The 19,283-nt window shown below is 34.0% G+C and overlaps 1 protein-coding gene across 1 annotated transcript; it reads right to left on the bottom strand.

The window, feature by feature from the left end:
• Positions 1–889: 889 nt before the first annotated feature.
• On the bottom strand, positions 890–15,992 carry LOC133190544 (L-sorbose 1-dehydrogenase-like). Its single transcript, XM_061326230.1, has 12 exons — positions 15,883–15,992; positions 11,174–11,313; positions 10,702–10,910; positions 10,383–10,572; positions 10,139–10,273; positions 9,909–10,030; positions 9,142–9,309; positions 8,860–9,007; positions 8,470–8,624; positions 5,381–5,558; positions 3,777–3,999; positions 890–1,071 (listed from the first exon to the last, which is right to left on the bottom strand). Exons 1-12 carry the CDS (start codon positions 15,957–15,959, stop codon positions 936–938), a joined length of 1,881 nt encoding a protein of 626 aa, XP_061182214.1. The 5' UTR covers positions 15,960–15,992; the 3' UTR covers positions 890–935.
• Between the last annotated feature and the right edge of the window lie 3,291 nt (positions 15,993–19,283).

Raw genomic sequence — 19,283 nt, forward strand, 5'->3', positions numbered from 1 at the left:
TTTGGCCAAGATACTTTTTGTTTGTATCTATGTGTTATATTTACGTGAAATTTAATAATCAGTTCAGTTTTTGTAATAAGGTAATATTGAAATATTTTACTGTTTTGGTTAAAATAATATGCATTTATTTGACCTGATAAATACAGAATCAAATAATGAAACATTTTGGAGAATTAGAAAATAACTGTACTCTTATTTGTTATTTGCGACCGTTAAGGCCTATTTAACGGTAGGAAAATGAGTTTTACCGGCGACGCGTAGGCAAAAAGGGCGGCGTTTTTCCCACTAAAAAACGTGGTTTACAGAAATTACATATTACGCTTTAGCCATATCAACTTTTAGAATATTTTTGTATATCTAAGGGGCACCATAAATCATATATTAAAGGATGAATTGGCTCCTACCTCAAGTGTAAGAGGAATTTGAGGAAGGATATTGACAGACAGACGGACCAGGATAACAACAATATACCCGAAATTTCAACAGAAAGTACAACTAGTGCAGTATACTGGCTTGGAGGGTAAGTGTTTAAGTTGAATACTTGTCTAGCAATATATCATTTATTAATTATAGTTAACCTTGGAATTTTTGTTTTCCCTTTTTTTTTTTAAAGAGAATCATCTTCAGAAATATTCCAGCATATAGAAAACCTCCAAAAATACCGGTATAAGACAACATTCAATCTTTTTTTTTTTTTTTTTTTTTTTTTTTTTTTTTTTTTTGAACCAGGAAGGAGATTCAAGTTTATTTTACTGTATTTATCATCGATGCTTAATTTTTATAAATATTATGTTAAGATTGTTTATTTGAATACCTCATGCAAACAGCATCATTGTATTGGGTTGAAAAATGATTTAACCATCATAAAAAGTATTGGAGAAATTATGAAAGGATTGCATTTTATAATAAAAATGGGCTAAAATTTATTAGTAAATTTATGCTTTATAAGCACTAAGTATAATATCTGCTGCTTTCTCTGCAACCATTATGACTGGAGCATTGGTGTTAGAGGCGGGCACAAAAGGCATTATGGAGGCGTCAACAACTCGTAGTCCGGCCATCCCCCTTACTCTGTAATTAAAAAAATATATAAATTATAAATACTCATTTAAAACATAGGTAATCAAAGATTACAGAACTCACTTCGACGAATGTCATCTATAAGTAAGGCAAATCTCAAATCATATTTTTTTTCTAGTTAGTGTACATCCCAAGATCAATATCTATGCAAGTTTGGTTTAAGTCGGACTTATAGTTATTTGGAAATAGACCTGCTCAAAAAACTTTTAACCTGTTTACTAATCAAGAAAATTTTGGTCAGTTCCAACATCCAAAGCAAGTCTGAAAGTTTTCATCCTTAGATACACCATCTATGCAAGTTTTATCATAACACTATATAATAATACTATATAGCTACTCCAAAAACATTACCCTGCTCACTCATCTGGAAAATGTAGGTCAGATTCAGAATCCAAAGCAGATTGGTTAGTGCACATCCCCAGATGCATCATCCATGCAAGTTTGATGACTTTGTAGAACAATCAAAGACGCTTTTCAATACTGCTTAGCAGTACTTGTTTAGTGAGATAAGCTCATACTAAGTGCTTTAAACGCGATATTACCGTTATTTACCCTGACTAACACATGCTCATTTGTGAATGACTCTCTAACGTCTTTTATATAGTATACAAACCTGTTACTCGTTAGCATTGCTTAAACATTTACATAATATAAAGCAGAAATCAATGATCGTTTTGTCTACGTTGTTCAAAGGGACATAATTTGATTATCGAACTTTGAAACAAAACTTACATTATGCAAATTTCCAAATAAACATTCAATCACAAGGACAAATTGTATCTAAAGGCTGTCTTTGGAGGGTGGATGGTGGGGAATATTTCTAATACATTGACAAGTAAAATAATTGTGCTTGTATAAATACAAGTAGAATTGCACCATACTGCAATCTGCTGCAATAAAATGCGATACATTGTGATGTCTGCCACATTGTCCAATCAAAATTAACTTAGTCAATTTTTTTTCCTTAATTGAATTTAAAAAAAACCGATTGAATACAAACACTTTTTTTTTCATTTTATGATTTAAAAAAAAGGTTTAAAAAACAGACTAGAAAGCATTTCTTTTATTCTCACATTCTTAAATATTTGTTTTCTTCGATATGAATCAAAATTAACAATCAGTAATTAAGTCCAAGGACTTTCGCAAAGTTACATGTTGAATTTAACTGCCTTGTATTACACTGCACTACAATGCAATGTCAATCAATAAAATGAAGTCCATTTTTGTTTTACATTATAATATTGAAAATAAGGTGTAAATTAACATATTTTCTAAAAAAAAAATTATTTTTAAAAAATTTTTGAAAAACAGACTGGATGAAATATTTTCATTTACATTTTCTTATATGATTGTTCTCTTTCATATGAATCTAAATTAACAATGCAGTAATAATGTCGAAGTATTTTTCGACAAATTTTTCATTGCTGTTTATTATGACTTGGTCAGGGAATGGACCTGCTCCAAAAACTTTAACTTGGTCACTCATCTGGAAAATCTAGGTCAGATCCAGCATACGAAGCAAGTATGGTAGTGTCCATCCCTAGATGCATCATCCATGCAAGATTGGTCCAGGAAGGGCTTATAGTTAGGTACCCTCTTCAAAAACTTTAACTTGATCACTCATCTTCAAAATCTAGGTCATATATAGCATCCGAAGTCTGGAAGTATCCATCCCTAGATAGTAGATACATCATCCATGCTAATTTAGTTAAAATGTGGCTAAAATTTACTCATGTGGAAAATTTAGGTCAGATCCAGCATCAAAAGCAGGTGTTGTATTGTCCATCTCTAGATGCATCATCAATGCAAGTTTGGTCCAGGAAGGGCTTATAGTTCCTTGGGAATGGACCTGCTCCAAAAACTTTAACCTGGTCACTCATCTGGAAATTTTAGGTTAGATCCAGCATCCGAAGCAAGTGTGGTAGTGTCCATCACTAGATGCATCATCCATGCAAGTTTGGTCCAGGTAGGGCTTCTGGATACTTGGAAACGGACCTGCTCCAAAAACTCATCTGGAAAATCTACGATAGATCCAGCATCCGAAGCAAGTGTGGTACATGTAGTGTCCATCCCTAGATGCATCATCCATGCAAATTTGGTCCAGGTAGGACTTAAAGCTGCTTGGGAATGGACCTAATTCAAAGCCTTTAACCTGGTCACTCATCTGGAAAATGTAGGTTAGATCCAGCATCTGAAGCAAGTGGGGTAGTGACCGTAGTGTCAATCCCTAGATGCATCATCCATGCAACTTTGGTCCAGGAAAGGCTTATAGTTAGGTACCTGCTTCAAAAACTTTAACCTGGTCACTCATCTTGAAAATCTAGGTCAGATCCAGCATCTGAAGCAAGTATGGTATTGTCCATCCCTAGATGCTTCATCCGTGTAAGTTTGGTCCAGGTAAGGCTTATAGTTACTTGGCAATGGACTTGCTTCTAAAACTTTAACAGGGACGCCGACGCTTATGCTGACACCGACGCCGGGGGTGTAGCATAAGCTCATCACGACTGCGTCGAGTAGAGCTAATTTTTTTTGTTATTATACTTACAACTCGTCACATATATGCATAATCACTTGAGGTTTGCATTCGTTGAAAAAAAATCGTGTTGAGGTCATCATTTTTATTTCAGAGATCATAGCGAGAAAAAAATACATAATTTACACGTATGTCTTAAAGAGTGATGTTCAATAAATCATACTTTAAATTTGGATCCACCACTGCTGACTTATCATTAGATGCGCCCATTGTACAGGTGCTGGTGGGATGGTAGTTTGTTAGAGCGTAGTGACGGACGAGACACTCCCAATGTTCGTCACTATCCTGATCCTTCGATCGACAATCCTCGTGCTTTATCTGCACGATTTTCGCTTCTACCGACTGGAAAGATTTTGTTGCAACAAGATCTTGGAGTTTACGAATTCCTGCAAATTTAGCCAATGTCGAAATTAGAATTTTTATTCTAAATCTACATTTACTACGTATCATAAGAATGAAAAAGGTAGATGTTTTGAGGCAATGCTGTTCCAACGCTTTTTAGCTCACCTGAGCCGAAGGCTCAAGTGAGTTTTGTCCGTTGTCTGTCGGCGTCGTCGTCGTTGTTGTCGTAAACTTTTCACATTTTCATCTTCTTCTCCAGAACTACTGGGCCAATTTCAATCAAACTTGGCACAAAGTATTTTTGGGTAAAGGGGATTCAAGTTTGTTCAAATGAAGGGCCACGCCCTCCTCCAAGGGGAGATAATTATGAAATAGCAAAAAATTAATGGCATTATTGAAAAATCTTCTTCTCAAGAACCAATGGGCCAGGAAAGATGAAACTCCTGTGGAATTATTATCAGGTAGTGTAGATTCAACTTTAATCAAATCATGCCCTCCGGGGGTAGGGTGGGGCCACAATGGACGATCAAAGTTTTACATAGGTGTATATAGGAAAAATCTTCTTCTCAAGAACAGCAAAGCAGTGATTGGTAATATTTATGTGGAAGCGTCCTCAGATGGTGTGGGTTCATCTTTGTTAAGATCATGACCCCCGGGGGTAGGGTGGGGCCACAATGGACAATGAAAGTTTAACAGAGGACTATATAGGAAAAATCTTCAAAAATCTTCTTCTCAAGAACAGCAAAGCTATGATTGGTCATATTTATGTGGGAGCATCCTCAGGTGGCGTAGATTCAAGTTTGTTCAAATCATGACCCCCGGGGGTAGGGTGGGGCCACATTGAACAATCAAAGTTTTACTTGGAATATATAGGAAAAATCTTTAAAAATCTTCTCAAGAACAGCAAAGCCACGGTTTGTCACATTTATACGGAAGCATTCTCAGGTGGTGTAGATTCAAGTTTGTGCAAATCATGACCCCCAGTGGTAGGGGGGGGGCCACAATGAAAGTTCAAACTTGAAGAGAAAAAAGTCACAGTTAGTCAAAAAATTATGCAAGCATCCTTAGTTAGTGTAGATTCAAGTTTGTTCAAATCATGACCCCCCCCCCCCCCCTCCACTCACTTTTAGGGGTAGGTAAGGACCACTTATGCATATAAGCTTTTCAATACTAAACTGATTTTTCTTTTTTTCCTAGCCACAGTGCTCAGGTGAGCGATGTGGCCCCTGGGCCTCTTGTTTTAGTTTAGTTTTAATTTTTATTTGAAAAAAAAAAACCATGTACACAAACCTTGGTCAGTATGCATTATACATCCCCAGTCAAGATAAGAATTTTATATATTATGTGTACTTTAAAATTTATATAACCTTTTTCTCTTTAAAATGTTTTTTTTTAGTTTGATTGATAAAATTTTCCACAAATCACCTCTTATGAAACATGTGACGTCATCTGGATTCTCTAGATAATGCGGATCAATTATTGGAAAGTCAAAAGGATCGGAAGAACGTAGGCGGATCTCTCCGACACTTTTTGGATGTTGTGGGGCCATAATCCCAATAGTGAAAAGTTTCCCTTTTTCAATAACGTTTCCCTCTGTCAGGGCCTTGTAAAACATTGTATTCAGATTACATAATTATATCTAATGGAAGTTCGGGTACATCGTTGTTATCCCTGTACGTCTATTTGTCACACAATCTTCTTCCATTTTGAACAGTAACCATTTAATCTTTTGGAATATGATTGATGGTGTCCTGTAGACGTGCAATAGGGTTTCTAAGTTTTCAGTTTTATCCTGGGGAAAACGGAGGATTAAGAAAGACCTTTTTTCTACCCCTCCTCCCCCCCCCCCCCCAAAAAAAAACCCTGGTTCCCCTTACATTTTACGCAGTAGTCAAATCATCTTAATTTTGGAATATTGTTGGTGCATGGTTTTACGACTGGGCCCAAGTATTGAAATTTTACCGACCTCTGAAGGGAACCACCAATCATTTTCCAAAAAATTTCGACTGCATAAAATTTAAGAGGAGTTCTGGGAGCCAAGTATTAGTTAAAAAAAACCAGAAGTCTCTGATGAGACTGTAGCTCTACTGGTCTGTTTGTATAACAAAAGAAAAGTAGCACTTGGATTTGAAACATTGCAACATGCAACAATAAATAGAATTATGTATCTTAATGTAGTCTACTTTTGTGACAAGTTATATTGAAATCAAATGAAAACTAGGAGTAGTAGCGTTTTGAAAGTATTTCACTAAAATTTCTATTTTTAGTAACCATGACAACACCATTCACCCAAATAAAAAAAAACAGAAATACATATTATGTATCGTAGTGTATTCTAACTGTGTGCCAAATTAGATTGAAATCAGACCAAAATTGTAGGAGGAGTAACGTTTTAAAGGAATTTCAAAGAAATTTCTATTTTAAGTAACCATGCCAACACTGTTCATTGAATTCAAAAACCAATGCAATAAATTATGTATCTTAGTATAGTCTACTTGTATGCCTAATTATATTAGAAGCAGACTAAAACTGTAGCAGGAGTAGTGTTTTAAAGGAATTTCACAGAAATTTCTATTTTTAGTAACCATGGCAACACCGTCAATTGAATAAAAAAACCGATGCAATAAATTATGTATCTTAGTGTAGTCTACTTGTGTGCCAAGTTATATTGAAATCGAACCAAAACTGTAGGAGGAGTAGCGTTTTAAAGGAATTTCACAGAAATTTCTATTTTTAGTAACCATGGCAACACCGTCCATCGAAATCAAAAACCGATGCACTAAATTATGTATCTTAGTGTAGTCTACTTGTGTGCCAAGTTATATTGAAATTGGACCAAAACTGTAGGAGGAGTAGCGTTTTAAAGGAATTTCACAGAAATTTCTATTTTTAGTAACCATGGCAACACCGTCCATCGAAATCAAAAACCGATGCACTAAATTATGTATCTTAGTGTAGTCTACTTGTGTGCCGAGTTATATTGAAATCGGACCAAAACTGTAGGAGGAGTAGCGTTTTAAAGGAATTTCACAGAAATTTCTAGTTTTAGTAACCATGGCAACACCGTCCATCGAAATCAAAAACCGATGCACTAAATTATGTATCTTAGTGTAGTCTACTTGTGTGCCGAGTTATATTGAAATTGGACCAAAACTGTAGGAGGAGTAGCGTTTTAAAGGAATTTCACAGAAATTTCTAGTTTTAGTAACCATGGCAACACCGTCCATCGAAATCAAAAACCGATGCACTAAATTATGTATCTTAGTGTAGTCTACTTGTGTGCCAAGTTATATTGAAATTGGACCAAAACTGTAGGAGGAGTAGCGTTTTAAAGGAATTTCACAGAAATTTCTATTTTTAGTAACCATGGCAACACCGTCCATCGAAATCAAAAACCGATGCACTAAATTATGTATCTTAGTGTAGTCTACTTGTGTGCCGAGTTATATTGAAATCGGACCAAAACTGTAGGAGGAGTAGCGTTTTAAAGGAATTTCACAGAAATTTCTATTTTTAGTAACCATGGCAACACCGTCCATCGAAATCAAAAACCGATGCACTAAATTATGTATCTTAGTGTAGTCTACTTGTGTGCCAAGTTATATTGAAATTGGACCAAAACTGTAGGAGGAGTAGCGTTTTAAAGGAATTTCACAGAAATTTCTATTTTTAGTAACCATGGCAACACCGTCCATCGAAATCAAAAACCGATGCACTAAATTATGTATCTTAGTGTAGTCTACTTGTGTGCCGAGTTATATTGAAATCGGACCAAAACTGTAGGAGGAGTAGCGTTTTAAAGGAATTTCACAGAAATTTCTATTTTTGGTAACCATGGCAACACCGTCCATCGAAATCAAAAACCGATGCACTAAATTATGTATCTTAGTGTAGTCTACTTGTGTGCCAAGTTATATTGAAATCGGACCAAAACTGTAGGAGGAGTAGCGTTTTAAAGGAATTTCACAGAAATTTCTAGTTTTAGTAACCATGGCAACACCGTCCATCGAAATCAAAAACCGATGCACTAAATTATGTATCTTAGTGTAGTCTACTTGTGTGCCGAGTTATATTGAAATCGGACCAAAACTGTAGGAGGAGTAGCGTTTTGAAAAATTGTTTACAGACAGACGGACAGACAGACAGACAGACAGACAGACAGACGGACGGACGACGGACACCTTACTATCGCATAAGCTCTTCTGGTCTCTGACCAGTAGAGCTAAAAACTAGTTGGTTTTGACCCCAAATTGGTCTCAGGGTGAAAAAGAAAATTCATTGTACATCTACAGAGGACACAGCACAAATCGCATTCCAAAAAAAATATGGCTATTGCTTTTAAAAATGTGAAAGGAGTTTGAGGTTTTTATGGAAGTGAGCGGATGGGTGGACCGCCCGGGATAACAACAATATACCCGAACTTTCTTTTGGAAGTGCATGTTTAAAAAGAAATACATTCATAGTACAAGAGATGGAAAATAATTTGATCACTGTATATGTATAAGGCTAAAAACCTTTGGTTTTGCGAAGTCCAAGAAGGAGAATCGCTTTTCGTACTTTATATCAATACTGTGTAATTGGTATTGTACATCTGGTGAGATGTCTTCTGGAGTTGTCTTGGTCCGGAAATACGCAGCTGCCTCGCGCATGCCCGCCACGGATAATGGCCCTTTGATTTACCATGATAATATCATTTTTGCATCAATTTTGATGAGAAAGTTAACTTGCATTGATATTAATTTCAATTGACATATATATCTTATATATAGGCAGACCTTAAGCACAGTTGTAATGAAGATTTATTTTGCACTCATAAATCACCCTTTGTTTAACTAAAAATAAAATATAAATAGATCAGCATGGAGTGGCTATGCCTATAAGGGGAAGCTAAGACGCTATCTTACCCGACCTAAATAGTGAGTACTGTAATTGACTCCACCAGCCATAGACCCAGTCCGACCCGCTGATGGACTCATTCACTTGGATCATTACGGGGAACATCATGTGGTCCTGAAGGTTCTTCCCAACAGGTAGATCCGCCACCACAGGGATCTGTAAATAATGATACCCAAGCAATAGTCTAGTATGTTCTCATGGCCTCCGGACACTGTCTACAACTAAAAGTGATACTGTATCATAAATCAGTAAATTTAGCAACAACAAAATTAACCTGAAATAATACCAACTTTTAATTTTTCTAGATCTGCTTTGGGTCCGATTCCGGACAACATCAGTAGTTGTGCTGACCCTACTGTCCCCGAAGAAACAATAACCTCTTTTTTAACGTTAATTGTAAATTTTAGACCATTTCGAATAAATGAAACACCTCTTGCCGTTTTCCCTTCAAAATGGATCTGAAATTGTATTAAAGTTAAAATTGCATACTTTCTATAGAAAACATTTTACATTTACTGACTTGGTTCGGGGACGACGTACATGCTTTTTGATGGACATTTACTGACTTGGTTGGTTCGACGGTGCGACAAAACGCATTCTGTCCGACAATCCAGTCAATAAATGTGTGTTATACCTTTAAAATTTGTTGCCTACACAATGCGGTTTAAACTCGGACATTTCCGTAACTGTCGAACATCAACTAATGCAAACTAGACTGTTGATTCGTGATTCTGCCTAAGCTAATCGAGTGTGAAATAAAACTGACATAATCTTGATAATGGTTCATCATCTCAACGACAGCTCCATCATTGAAGTTTTGGACCGCTTAAAACTTTGGAAATATTAGACCTTTTTGAAAGCATAGCTTCAATATAGGAAACAAATTTTAAAGGTATTACAACTTTTTCTTTCATCAAATTAACAAAGTGAATACGCATTTTACTAACAAAACTAAATGTGAAACTAAAAAGCATTGTCATACTTAAATACATTACCGGCAAAATGAAATAAAATAAAATATAATATGAAAACAGTGTTATTTAAAGCTTTGTTTTACCTTTGTCACATGAGAATTTGTTGCTATGTGTAAATTTTCTCTATCAGAGGCTGGCAGTAGAAAGCTCCGGGCAGTGCTGGACCGTAACCCGTCTCCAATGAAAGTCTGTAGTCTACAAAAACCTATCACAACATCGTACTTTTTTTTTAATCAAAGGAGACAAAACTAAGTCTATTCAGCCTCAAAAAGTTGATCAGTTTTTAAGGTATGTGGAAGAAAGAGGAATATACCTTCTTGGTCACCATCATCTCCGTTACAATCATGGATTTTATAGCCAAGCTCTTTTCCGCCATTTAGAAAGACCTCTGATATTGGTGTAATTGTTGTTTCCGTTACTTTCATTGGTCCGTTTGTATTGTGGTATTCTTAAAAGAGTTTTTGAGTATGTTTGACATTCATTTATTTTATGCAAGATCGTTGATTAAAGCCGGATACAAGTACTGTATATCGAAATATTGTGAACCAAAAACTTACTACTATTTCTAAATGATGGTGATTGGAAGGACTCTGATTTTAGAAAGTATGGTAACACACTATCGTAGTCCCACCCTTTAGCCCCAAGCTCCGCCCATTTGTCATAATCACCACGTCCTCCTCGGTGATACACAAGACTATTGACTGTACTTGTCCCCCCTAAAGTACGCCCCCTTGGCCAGTAACTGACCTATAAAAATATCAGACGGTAAAAAATTCTGAGAGAAAGGGTACAGTTTTTGGATGTTTTTAGTCCAGATATATTTTTTCTACCAAGAATATCAAGGAAATGGTTTTTACAGATACTATACCTCGTTACCTCTTTGGTATATGCCTTGTAAGCATGCTTTTGGGGTTCTGTGTGATAGCCCCAGTCTGCGTGTGTTCGAACGGCTTTGTCGGTGTATCCGGGAATATCGAAAATGTAGTTCCCCAAGTCATTTGCTCCCGCTTCTAACAATAGCACGGATAACTTTCCATTTTCTGTCAGTCGGTTAGCTAGCACACAACCAGCGGATCCAGCACCAACTGGAATGATATAGCGATGCACTGTGAAAATGTTGCTATTTTCGGGTTCGAAAATGTAAGACGTGACTGTCAAAGTTATAAATGAAAATTTAATAAGGTATTTCTCATACAGAATAAAGTACAGTTGCGAACTTTATAATATCATTTTATAAAGTTTTTATCTATTGGGTGGAGGTAAATGCAAAATTTACAACATGGTAATTAGATAAAATAGTATATCTTGAGTCAGCGCACTTTAAATGATTGTTCTGAGTAATCCATACCTATGACGAAGTCATAAGTGTTGTTAAGTTGAGCTGCTATTCGAATGGTGCTTTCTTTGGAAAGAAATCGGTACGCTATCACAGACAAAATCAGAATACACAGTGGTAGCATTCCCAATAAATTGTTCATCTTTCGAGGTCTGTAAAGTGAGGATTGAAATAGAGATTTAATAAACATGTATTCAGATTGTGTACGTGCAGGAGAATATTTTAGAATATGATCTGTTCGGCCTGCCCAACCTTTTCAATTTCTCACTTATGAATTTGATATACTAACACCCCCCCCCCCCCCGCCCCTTCAGCACATATGGCCATATTGAAAAAAGATATCCAAAATATGGACATTGCCTTTACTAAAGAGAGTCAAGTTCATGTCACCTTCGTTCAATTTTACTGATGATGAAGTTCCCCTAACCTTCCAAAGCAGTGTTTTGTTTCCTTTTTTGTTTTGTTTTATTTTTGATTGTTTTGTTGGTTATAATTTTTGTTTTTGTATTGTATTTTTTTCCCTCAACATAGTCAATTTTGTTTAATGAAAAACATAAGATTTCCTCTCTCGATCTTTTCATCACTCATTTCTTCAAGTGAAAGTGGCAGAAATTATTTGTCGGTGTAGAAAACAGACAGAGCTGGTTTAAGAATAAATTATCTGCCAAATGAACTAGGAAATGACTTATCGTATATAGAAATTACTCGAAATTTGAACAACATTTTTTAAAACCAATTTTTACACCCCTTTTTTCAAAATTCAGTATCAATCTTAAAAATTCACAATGAAGGAACAAATCATCATCGCAAACTGCGGCCAAAATGTACAATCCTCTCCCATTCTATATGCGGACTCTGGACCATAGCTTGAGATGATTGGAACAGATCCACTTCGCCACAACACTTTTTATAAATAAAAAAAAATCTTAAGATAATTATTCTCATAAAATACTCGATATGGTTGAATTAAGTACAAACTAACTAGTATAATATTGAAGGGTACCCATCTCTTATCCGCAACTCCTCCTATACCACTGAATAAAATTCTTTCTAAATCACAGAATCTTTGTTACATAGCGCCATTGTGAAACTCATATTTTACTATTTGGGGTCTCTCATAGAAAAAACATGGACTTTGCCATTATTCAATTCAATTCACTCTATTGACAATTACCATGTCGGCATACAGTCATGACATAAAACGAATTAACAAGAATAATACATACATATACAAAGTGACAAATGTGAGTTGAACAAAATAATGTAGAGCATATTCACATATTTCTAAGTATTCATTGCTGACTTTCTTTTCTGGTGTCAAAGCACTTTTTCAAAAAACAACATATCCTTCTAGCAGTTGTAATATTTGTAGGATTGACAATTTTTCTAATGGGATTATCACTAGTATATGTGTTTACATTAAATATATCAGCATAATTGCATCTAAATTGGTCATACTTTGAACAGTATAGAACAAAATGTTTTTCATCTTCAATAAATAATTTACATGAATAGCATAAACGTTTTTCTCTAGGAATAGGGGGTTTACAGTATCTGCCCGTTTCAATATACAATGGATGGGCACTGATCCTTAATTTTGTTAATACAGATCTAAAACTTTTCTTTAAAGGCAGCTTTAAATAACTTTGCAATTTGTATTCATTTTGAATTTACAATTTTACTATCAAAAGCTAACTTTCCAGAGTTTGATTTGCTTATATTTTTCAGTTGTTCATGTATCTTGTTTTGGTAATGCTCTTGTAATTTGTTTTTCAAGGTTGTGTGAGAAATATCCAAAGAAGTGATATTTAATTTTTGTAGTAATGAAGACAGTTTTCTTTGCCAAGATATTCTAGATACAAGTTTTTTGTCTTCTTTAAATGCAGAAATCACTAAATAATTATTATAATCATGTTTGTTTTCCACTTCCTTAAGTCTCTTAAAATATTTAAACATATATTCATAACATAAATAGTACAAAGGAAAAACGACCCAATTCACATAAAACAGCAAGATTTGATGCCTTTCTAGTATGTGTTTAAATATTAAGTGTTGTGTTTTTTCAAAAGGAAATTGGTCTGAAGACATTAAATCACATTTGAAGTCAGTTATCCATACTTCAGATCCATATGTAATAATTGGTATTATCATTGACTGGTATAATTTTAACATAATTTCAGCTGAAAAATTAATGTTTGCAGGAAAATTTGATTTAATAGCATAATATGCTTTCCTAGCACGTTCTGATAGTTGTTCAGCTGCAAATTTCATTTTTCCATCAGATCTGAACACAACACCCAAATATTTATATTCATTCGTTATGTTAATCATTTGGTGATTGTAATAAAATCTAAATGATGTTTCATCATCTGTTTTTCTTGAAAAAATCATAACATCTGTTTTATCCATATTAACACACAATTTCCAGTCTGAACAATATTTTCCTAAAACATCTATACAGTTTTGCAGACCAACTTCTGATTCTGATACAAGGACAAGATCATCAGCAAAAAACATATGATTTATTGGCATCGTATCTAGATATGCAGGATATGTGCTTACATTTTTAAGATAATTCACAAAATCATCAACAAAGATATTGAAAAGTGTTGGACTTAAATTATCACCTTGTTTGACTCCTCTATTGGCTTTAAAATTTTCACTCATCAAATTTGGTCCTTTTTACAAGAATAGTATGTATTTGTATACATGTCTGTCAAAAGTTTGAGAAAGTTACCACCAATACCCTTTTTATTCAATTTGTATAAAAGTGCAGATCTCCACACAGTATCAAATGCTTTTGAAAAATCTACAAAGCACACATATAAATTCTGTTTCTTTGTATAAAGATATTTGTTTACAAGTGTTTTTAGTACAAATATATTGTCAGTGGTCCTATGACCTTTTCTAAATCCAGATTGATATTGACTTAGTAGGTTATTATTATATTATTATAAACACATGGGAGGCGGAGGTATCATTTTGTGATATTATGACGTCACAGTCATACAGGATGATTGTGACATCATAATTGTGTAATCCAGGCCTTGAGGTTATAAAATTTTTTGAGTACATACTCCGTGCTCAAACTCATACTCCATTCTCCAATACCATAAACATACTCAAAATTTATACACAACTTAGAGTGGAGTTTTGGAGTATGAGTATGGTTTTGGAGCACGGAGTTTGAGTTTGAGCACAGAGTTTGTACTCAAAAAGTTTTATAACCTCCAGGCCTGAGCTCAAAAAGAAAATTACTTGTTGCATTGTTACAGAGGAATCTTAATTAAGGTAAAAAATTAAATGTAGATTTCATACATGCATGTATATAAGGATGTTTAGGTTCATAATAGTACATGTATTTCGGTTGAGGTTCACGACATAGCCGAGACAATATAATTCCGGAATCTTTCCTCCCTACTGGGACTCTTTTGCACTAGACTGGGACTGATTTTTTTATGAGATGAAATACAATAAAATTATGTAAATTTTCTGATTGTATTAGATTTGGGGCATGCTGATTTTTTTTTTTTTTTTTTTTTTTTTTTTTTTTTTTTGTATACTGTATTGGGTGTGTGTGTGTTAGGCCCTACACTTGACTTCCACCGCTCCTTGGTGGTTTTATATACATAGATCTTAAAATTTGAATCGATACTGGCTACTCAAAGTTATGCATTTTTAGTAAGAATATATAGCAAAATTTAATATGGTAGTGACATCTTGCTATTTAGATGACCCCACCCCCTGTATATATGTGTCAATATTCAGTGATCAAACATATGTACATGCATAGTTAACGTTCAAATTCATTGTAGGGAAGTATACCATCTGTTACTTTTATTTTTCATGTTCTAAACTATCGATATAAAGAATTGATAAGAGAATTGTTTCTCAAATTTTATTTGTTCATAATAAAATTGTCATATTGCACATACAGTCATTTATAACCAACATGCATTTGTTTGTAATAACTTTTGATAGTTGATATCGTTCTATTTAAAAAAAAATATTCACATGTCAATGTGCCTGATTTACATGCGCCTGTAGAATGTCTTTAGAATGAACTGTTCTCTTATTTTGGTGTCACGCATCACTTAAATATATGTAGGGTCAGACATTCTGGCAAATAACGACCCTTTTTGCATTTAATGAAGTAAACTAAATAGAAAACCGTCATATATATATATATATATATATATATATATATATATATATATATATATATATAGACGCATGACCAGAAATAAATTGCGGTCATCTCTATGGTAGGGGTATAAATTGATATCGTGATTATATAATTAGAACTGTGTTCTTAATGAAGGTCATCTGAAGCTCTATTTTGTGTGGCGTGACATTACTAAAGGTACATATAATTATATATATGCAATTTGATGGGAGGTCGGGGTGGGATTAAACTTGTTTTTAAAAACATAATATTTCATGCTATACCTATTAATGGCAACCCAGACTTTCGATAATGTTGAAGACTATGCACGAAATCGAATAATCAGACACCTTCAGCATATAATTGCCTTCAAACAAAATCATTTTATAACATGATTCATTCTCTATGTATTTGCAAAATCAAAAAAAAAAATCTTTACTGGTTGTAACTTTGTTGTGTTAAGATAAAGACCTTGTCAGCTATGTAAAAATACGTACAAGTAAGGAGATTTCATGGACACAAAGATGAAATAGAAAATTTAAGCATTTATATTTACCCTCTTTCTTTGCCCTCTTTTCTGTGAGGACCATGTTTGGACGCTAGCAGAGTACATATAATATACAGATTCCTCATTGGTCCAAGTCACCTCATACTATAGTCATTTAGGGCAATGAAGGTGAGTCTTATCTATATATGACTGTGTTCCAATCTCTGTGCACATGTGACAAATACATGCATGGTTAGCCTTAGAAAGTTTTAGGTTGGAATCGAGAGCAAGTTAAGAGAGTAACTGTAGTCGAAGCTAGTCAATTCAAAATGCTTGTCATTGAGTGATTTACCGAGTATTCCGGACTCCATTAAGTATATATCCCAAAACGAAGCGCTCCAAATCAAAATAAATCATTATAGTTGTAAAAATTAAATTCTCTGTAATAAACTTAAGAACTTTTAGACAATATAACCTCTCTCTCTCTCTCTCTCTCTCTCTCTCTCCCTCTCGTACTACAATCAGGGGAGAAATGAATAAATAAAAATACGCTACTACATATATTTACTTCCTCAAGTAGTACTAGTATGCAAATTTCGAACTACTTTCCCTAACATGATACGGAAAAAAAATCAGATCAAGTCACAGGGCGGAATGTATGGGAGAAAATTAATGTAGATCCAACTACATTTTCACCACGGTTATAGCTTCATCATGGCACTTTACTGTGAGTTCATTCGATTTAAACACCAGGTTTTGCATTTAATAGACTAGATTTATTAATTGTGAGGTATAATCAGATGTTACTGTATTCATAATATATGCTATTGCCGGCTACTCTGTAGCTAGTCTAAATTTTATAAACATACAGTGTATAAACCATAAAATTCAGAACTATATTAATCGCCCATTTAATTCTTGTAAAATTATAGCTTGAAAATGAGAGAGGTTTATTAATTAATAGTTTGATATAGTAAATTATTTACAGTTTACTATAATTTAAAAAATTGTTTATAGATGAAAAAACTTTATTTAAAATTAATCATTAGGTATATTATTCTTTTAAAAAAATGTTCAGTGATTAATCCTAGTCTAACTGTTTCACTCATAATTGTGAATTTAAATTTAGCATGTACTTTCCAAGTTTCAACTTTAGGTGAAAAACCCATATGGTAAGAGCCCCCCCCCCAAATTTAAATCTCTATCGTATCAACTTTTCTTCGTATCATTGTTCGACATTAAATTCATTTCTGGAAAAAAAAAAGCAGTCACCGTCTCATACTTCATATACGATTTTCCATTTGAATCTAATGCTATTGTTGTTGTGAATTAAAAAGAAGTGCAGCACGAATCATTACACCTTAAGTGAGATTTTTAAAAAAAAAAATCTTGAAAATACACTTTTATAATTATTATCATTTTTTTTTTAATATTAGGCACTATTCAAGGCTTTGTCATATCACACTTTCTGCAAACAGATTTTGAAATAGTCCCTTTAATCTACCGGAAGTTTTCAGAGGAAAATCATACGCGAAGACAAAATCATGTTCACTGTATTTAGATTAGTCTTTTTGTTTATTTCTGTTCATCTTTTTGAAGTTTAATAAGAAATAATCTCAGGATTATTTGTTTTTCCAATATATCTGAAGAAGAAAAGCTTTTTTTTTAAATGCACTATTTGTTTAAGCGTTGGCTGTAGTTGATTTTACTTCATTATGCGATATTTACCTGTGTTGTAATCGGTGGGTGTATGATTCAGGTATAAACATGGATGAAGATGTGTTAGAACGACTAAAGACAGTGTTTGATGTTTGTGATGAACGTAAGGAGGGGTACATCACTGTTGACCATTTCAAAGATCTTGCCAGGGAACATTTCGGGCAGTTTGGTGACGATGAAGTAGGTATTTTGTTTAATATTTTTCATGCATTCAGACTGTCAATGTCATGCTTTGACATATTTCACTTGTATTGAATTTATAACGATATGAAGTGTAGTAAAAATAAAGAAATATTTTTGGGATTATAACATTTCATCATTTGACACCAAAATTTTACAGGGATATACAAATATGTAGTCCACTCCTCAGGTGTAAATGGGTTATTTGTTTTTAGGAATCGGTAGAATTCTATGTGAAAATACAAATCTATAGATTATATTTACTTCCTTCATATTGCTTTATGGCTAATCCTGTAAAGAGTGCATACTAGTACAGTTTATAGACACTAGTAAACCTTGGTAACAATGGTATACATGCATATTATATATATAACCTTAATTCAGAGAACACAAAAATTAATTTGGTAGTTACTATTTCAGATGTCAGACTTAATCACGTTCTATTTTTCTGGGTTATGTGCATGGTGATTAAAAGTGTTTGATAAGTCACTTGTGTACATGCCCAGTTCTACAGATAGTTTTGTAGTGCTGCATGTGGAAAGTTTTATGAGAATTTCTTTAAACTTTCAGTTGTAATTCCATCCAGTTCCTAGGGGTGAAACGATACACCTCCTTCACGGTTTGATACGTATTGTATAATTTTGTCTCGGTTCGGTTATTTTCGATACGATACATTTTGATAGAAGGAAACAAATTCAACGTTGTTTTATGCTTTCTTTTTCTAAATCTAGTCACATATTTTACGAATTTTATTTGCAAATTGACTAAAAGAAATTGATTAAAATTATTTGACTGTCAAAAATTATTTTACAAGCTATCAGTCATAAAAAATTTACGTTTTCTATACTTATTTATACTGAGTAACGTGTTTTACCTTATGCCAAACCCGACTGAATAACGATCCCGACCGAAAAATGAACCGAACCGAAAATTAGAGATTTTGCACCGTGTATCAAACCGAGAAAAAATACCGCGGTGAATCGATACCGCGGTGAACCGTTTCACTCCTACCAGTTCCTTCATAATCCCCTCTCCCAGTTTAATCAATTTATTTTCTCATCTAGCTTTCATCATTTTTAAATTATTATTTCATGATTCCATCATCCTCCTAGCTCACAAAGTTTGATTTATTTTACAACATACTCTTGTTTACTTTAGGCAGCACAAAGTCAGTGTCAGCTGTGATGTTATAAAATGATTTTGATACAGTTGATAAATAAACAACTATTCAAATTATTTCTTACAGAAAATCGTTGGAATTATTCAAATATTGGACCCTGAAGGGAAGGGGAAAATCAACTTTGAAGATTTTTGTGAAGGTGTTCAGCAGATCAACGAACTTCAGGTGCCACCTTCTCCCAGTAAGTATGCAGACAACACCCCCCCCCCCCATCCCATCCATTAGATTCTCAAGAAGAATTTCTCTGGGTACTGTAGACATTATATTTTTTCATGAGGGGTTAATTTCTGTATGTATGCCGTCATAAATTTTCCGCAGAAATTTGTCACAGCATACTTAAAAATGCATTTATAACACATAATGGGAATCCAAGAAATCTGCAGAATTTTCT

Source organism: Saccostrea echinata, unplaced genomic scaffold (genome assembly GCF_033153115.1).
Source record: "Saccostrea echinata isolate AGI-Se365-2 ecotype Australia unplaced genomic scaffold, CSIRO_AGI_Sech_v1 ptg000022l, whole genome shotgun sequence".
Classification (NCBI taxonomy): domain Eukaryota; kingdom Metazoa; phylum Mollusca; class Bivalvia; order Ostreida; family Ostreidae; genus Saccostrea; species Saccostrea echinata.

Coding starts and splice junctions, on each gene's coding strand:
- LOC133190544 (XM_061326230.1), bottom strand. CDS start 15,959: ATGAGGAATCTGTATATTATATGTACTCTGCTAGCGTCCAAACATGGT. Junction 10,911..11,173: donor CACTTATGACTTCGTCATAG/GTATGGATTACT, acceptor ATATCATTCCAG/TTGGTGCTGGATCCGCTGGT. Junction 10,573..10,701: donor ACAAGGCATATACCAAAGAG/GTAACGAGGTAT, acceptor ATATTTTTATAG/GTCAGTTACTGGCCAAGGGG.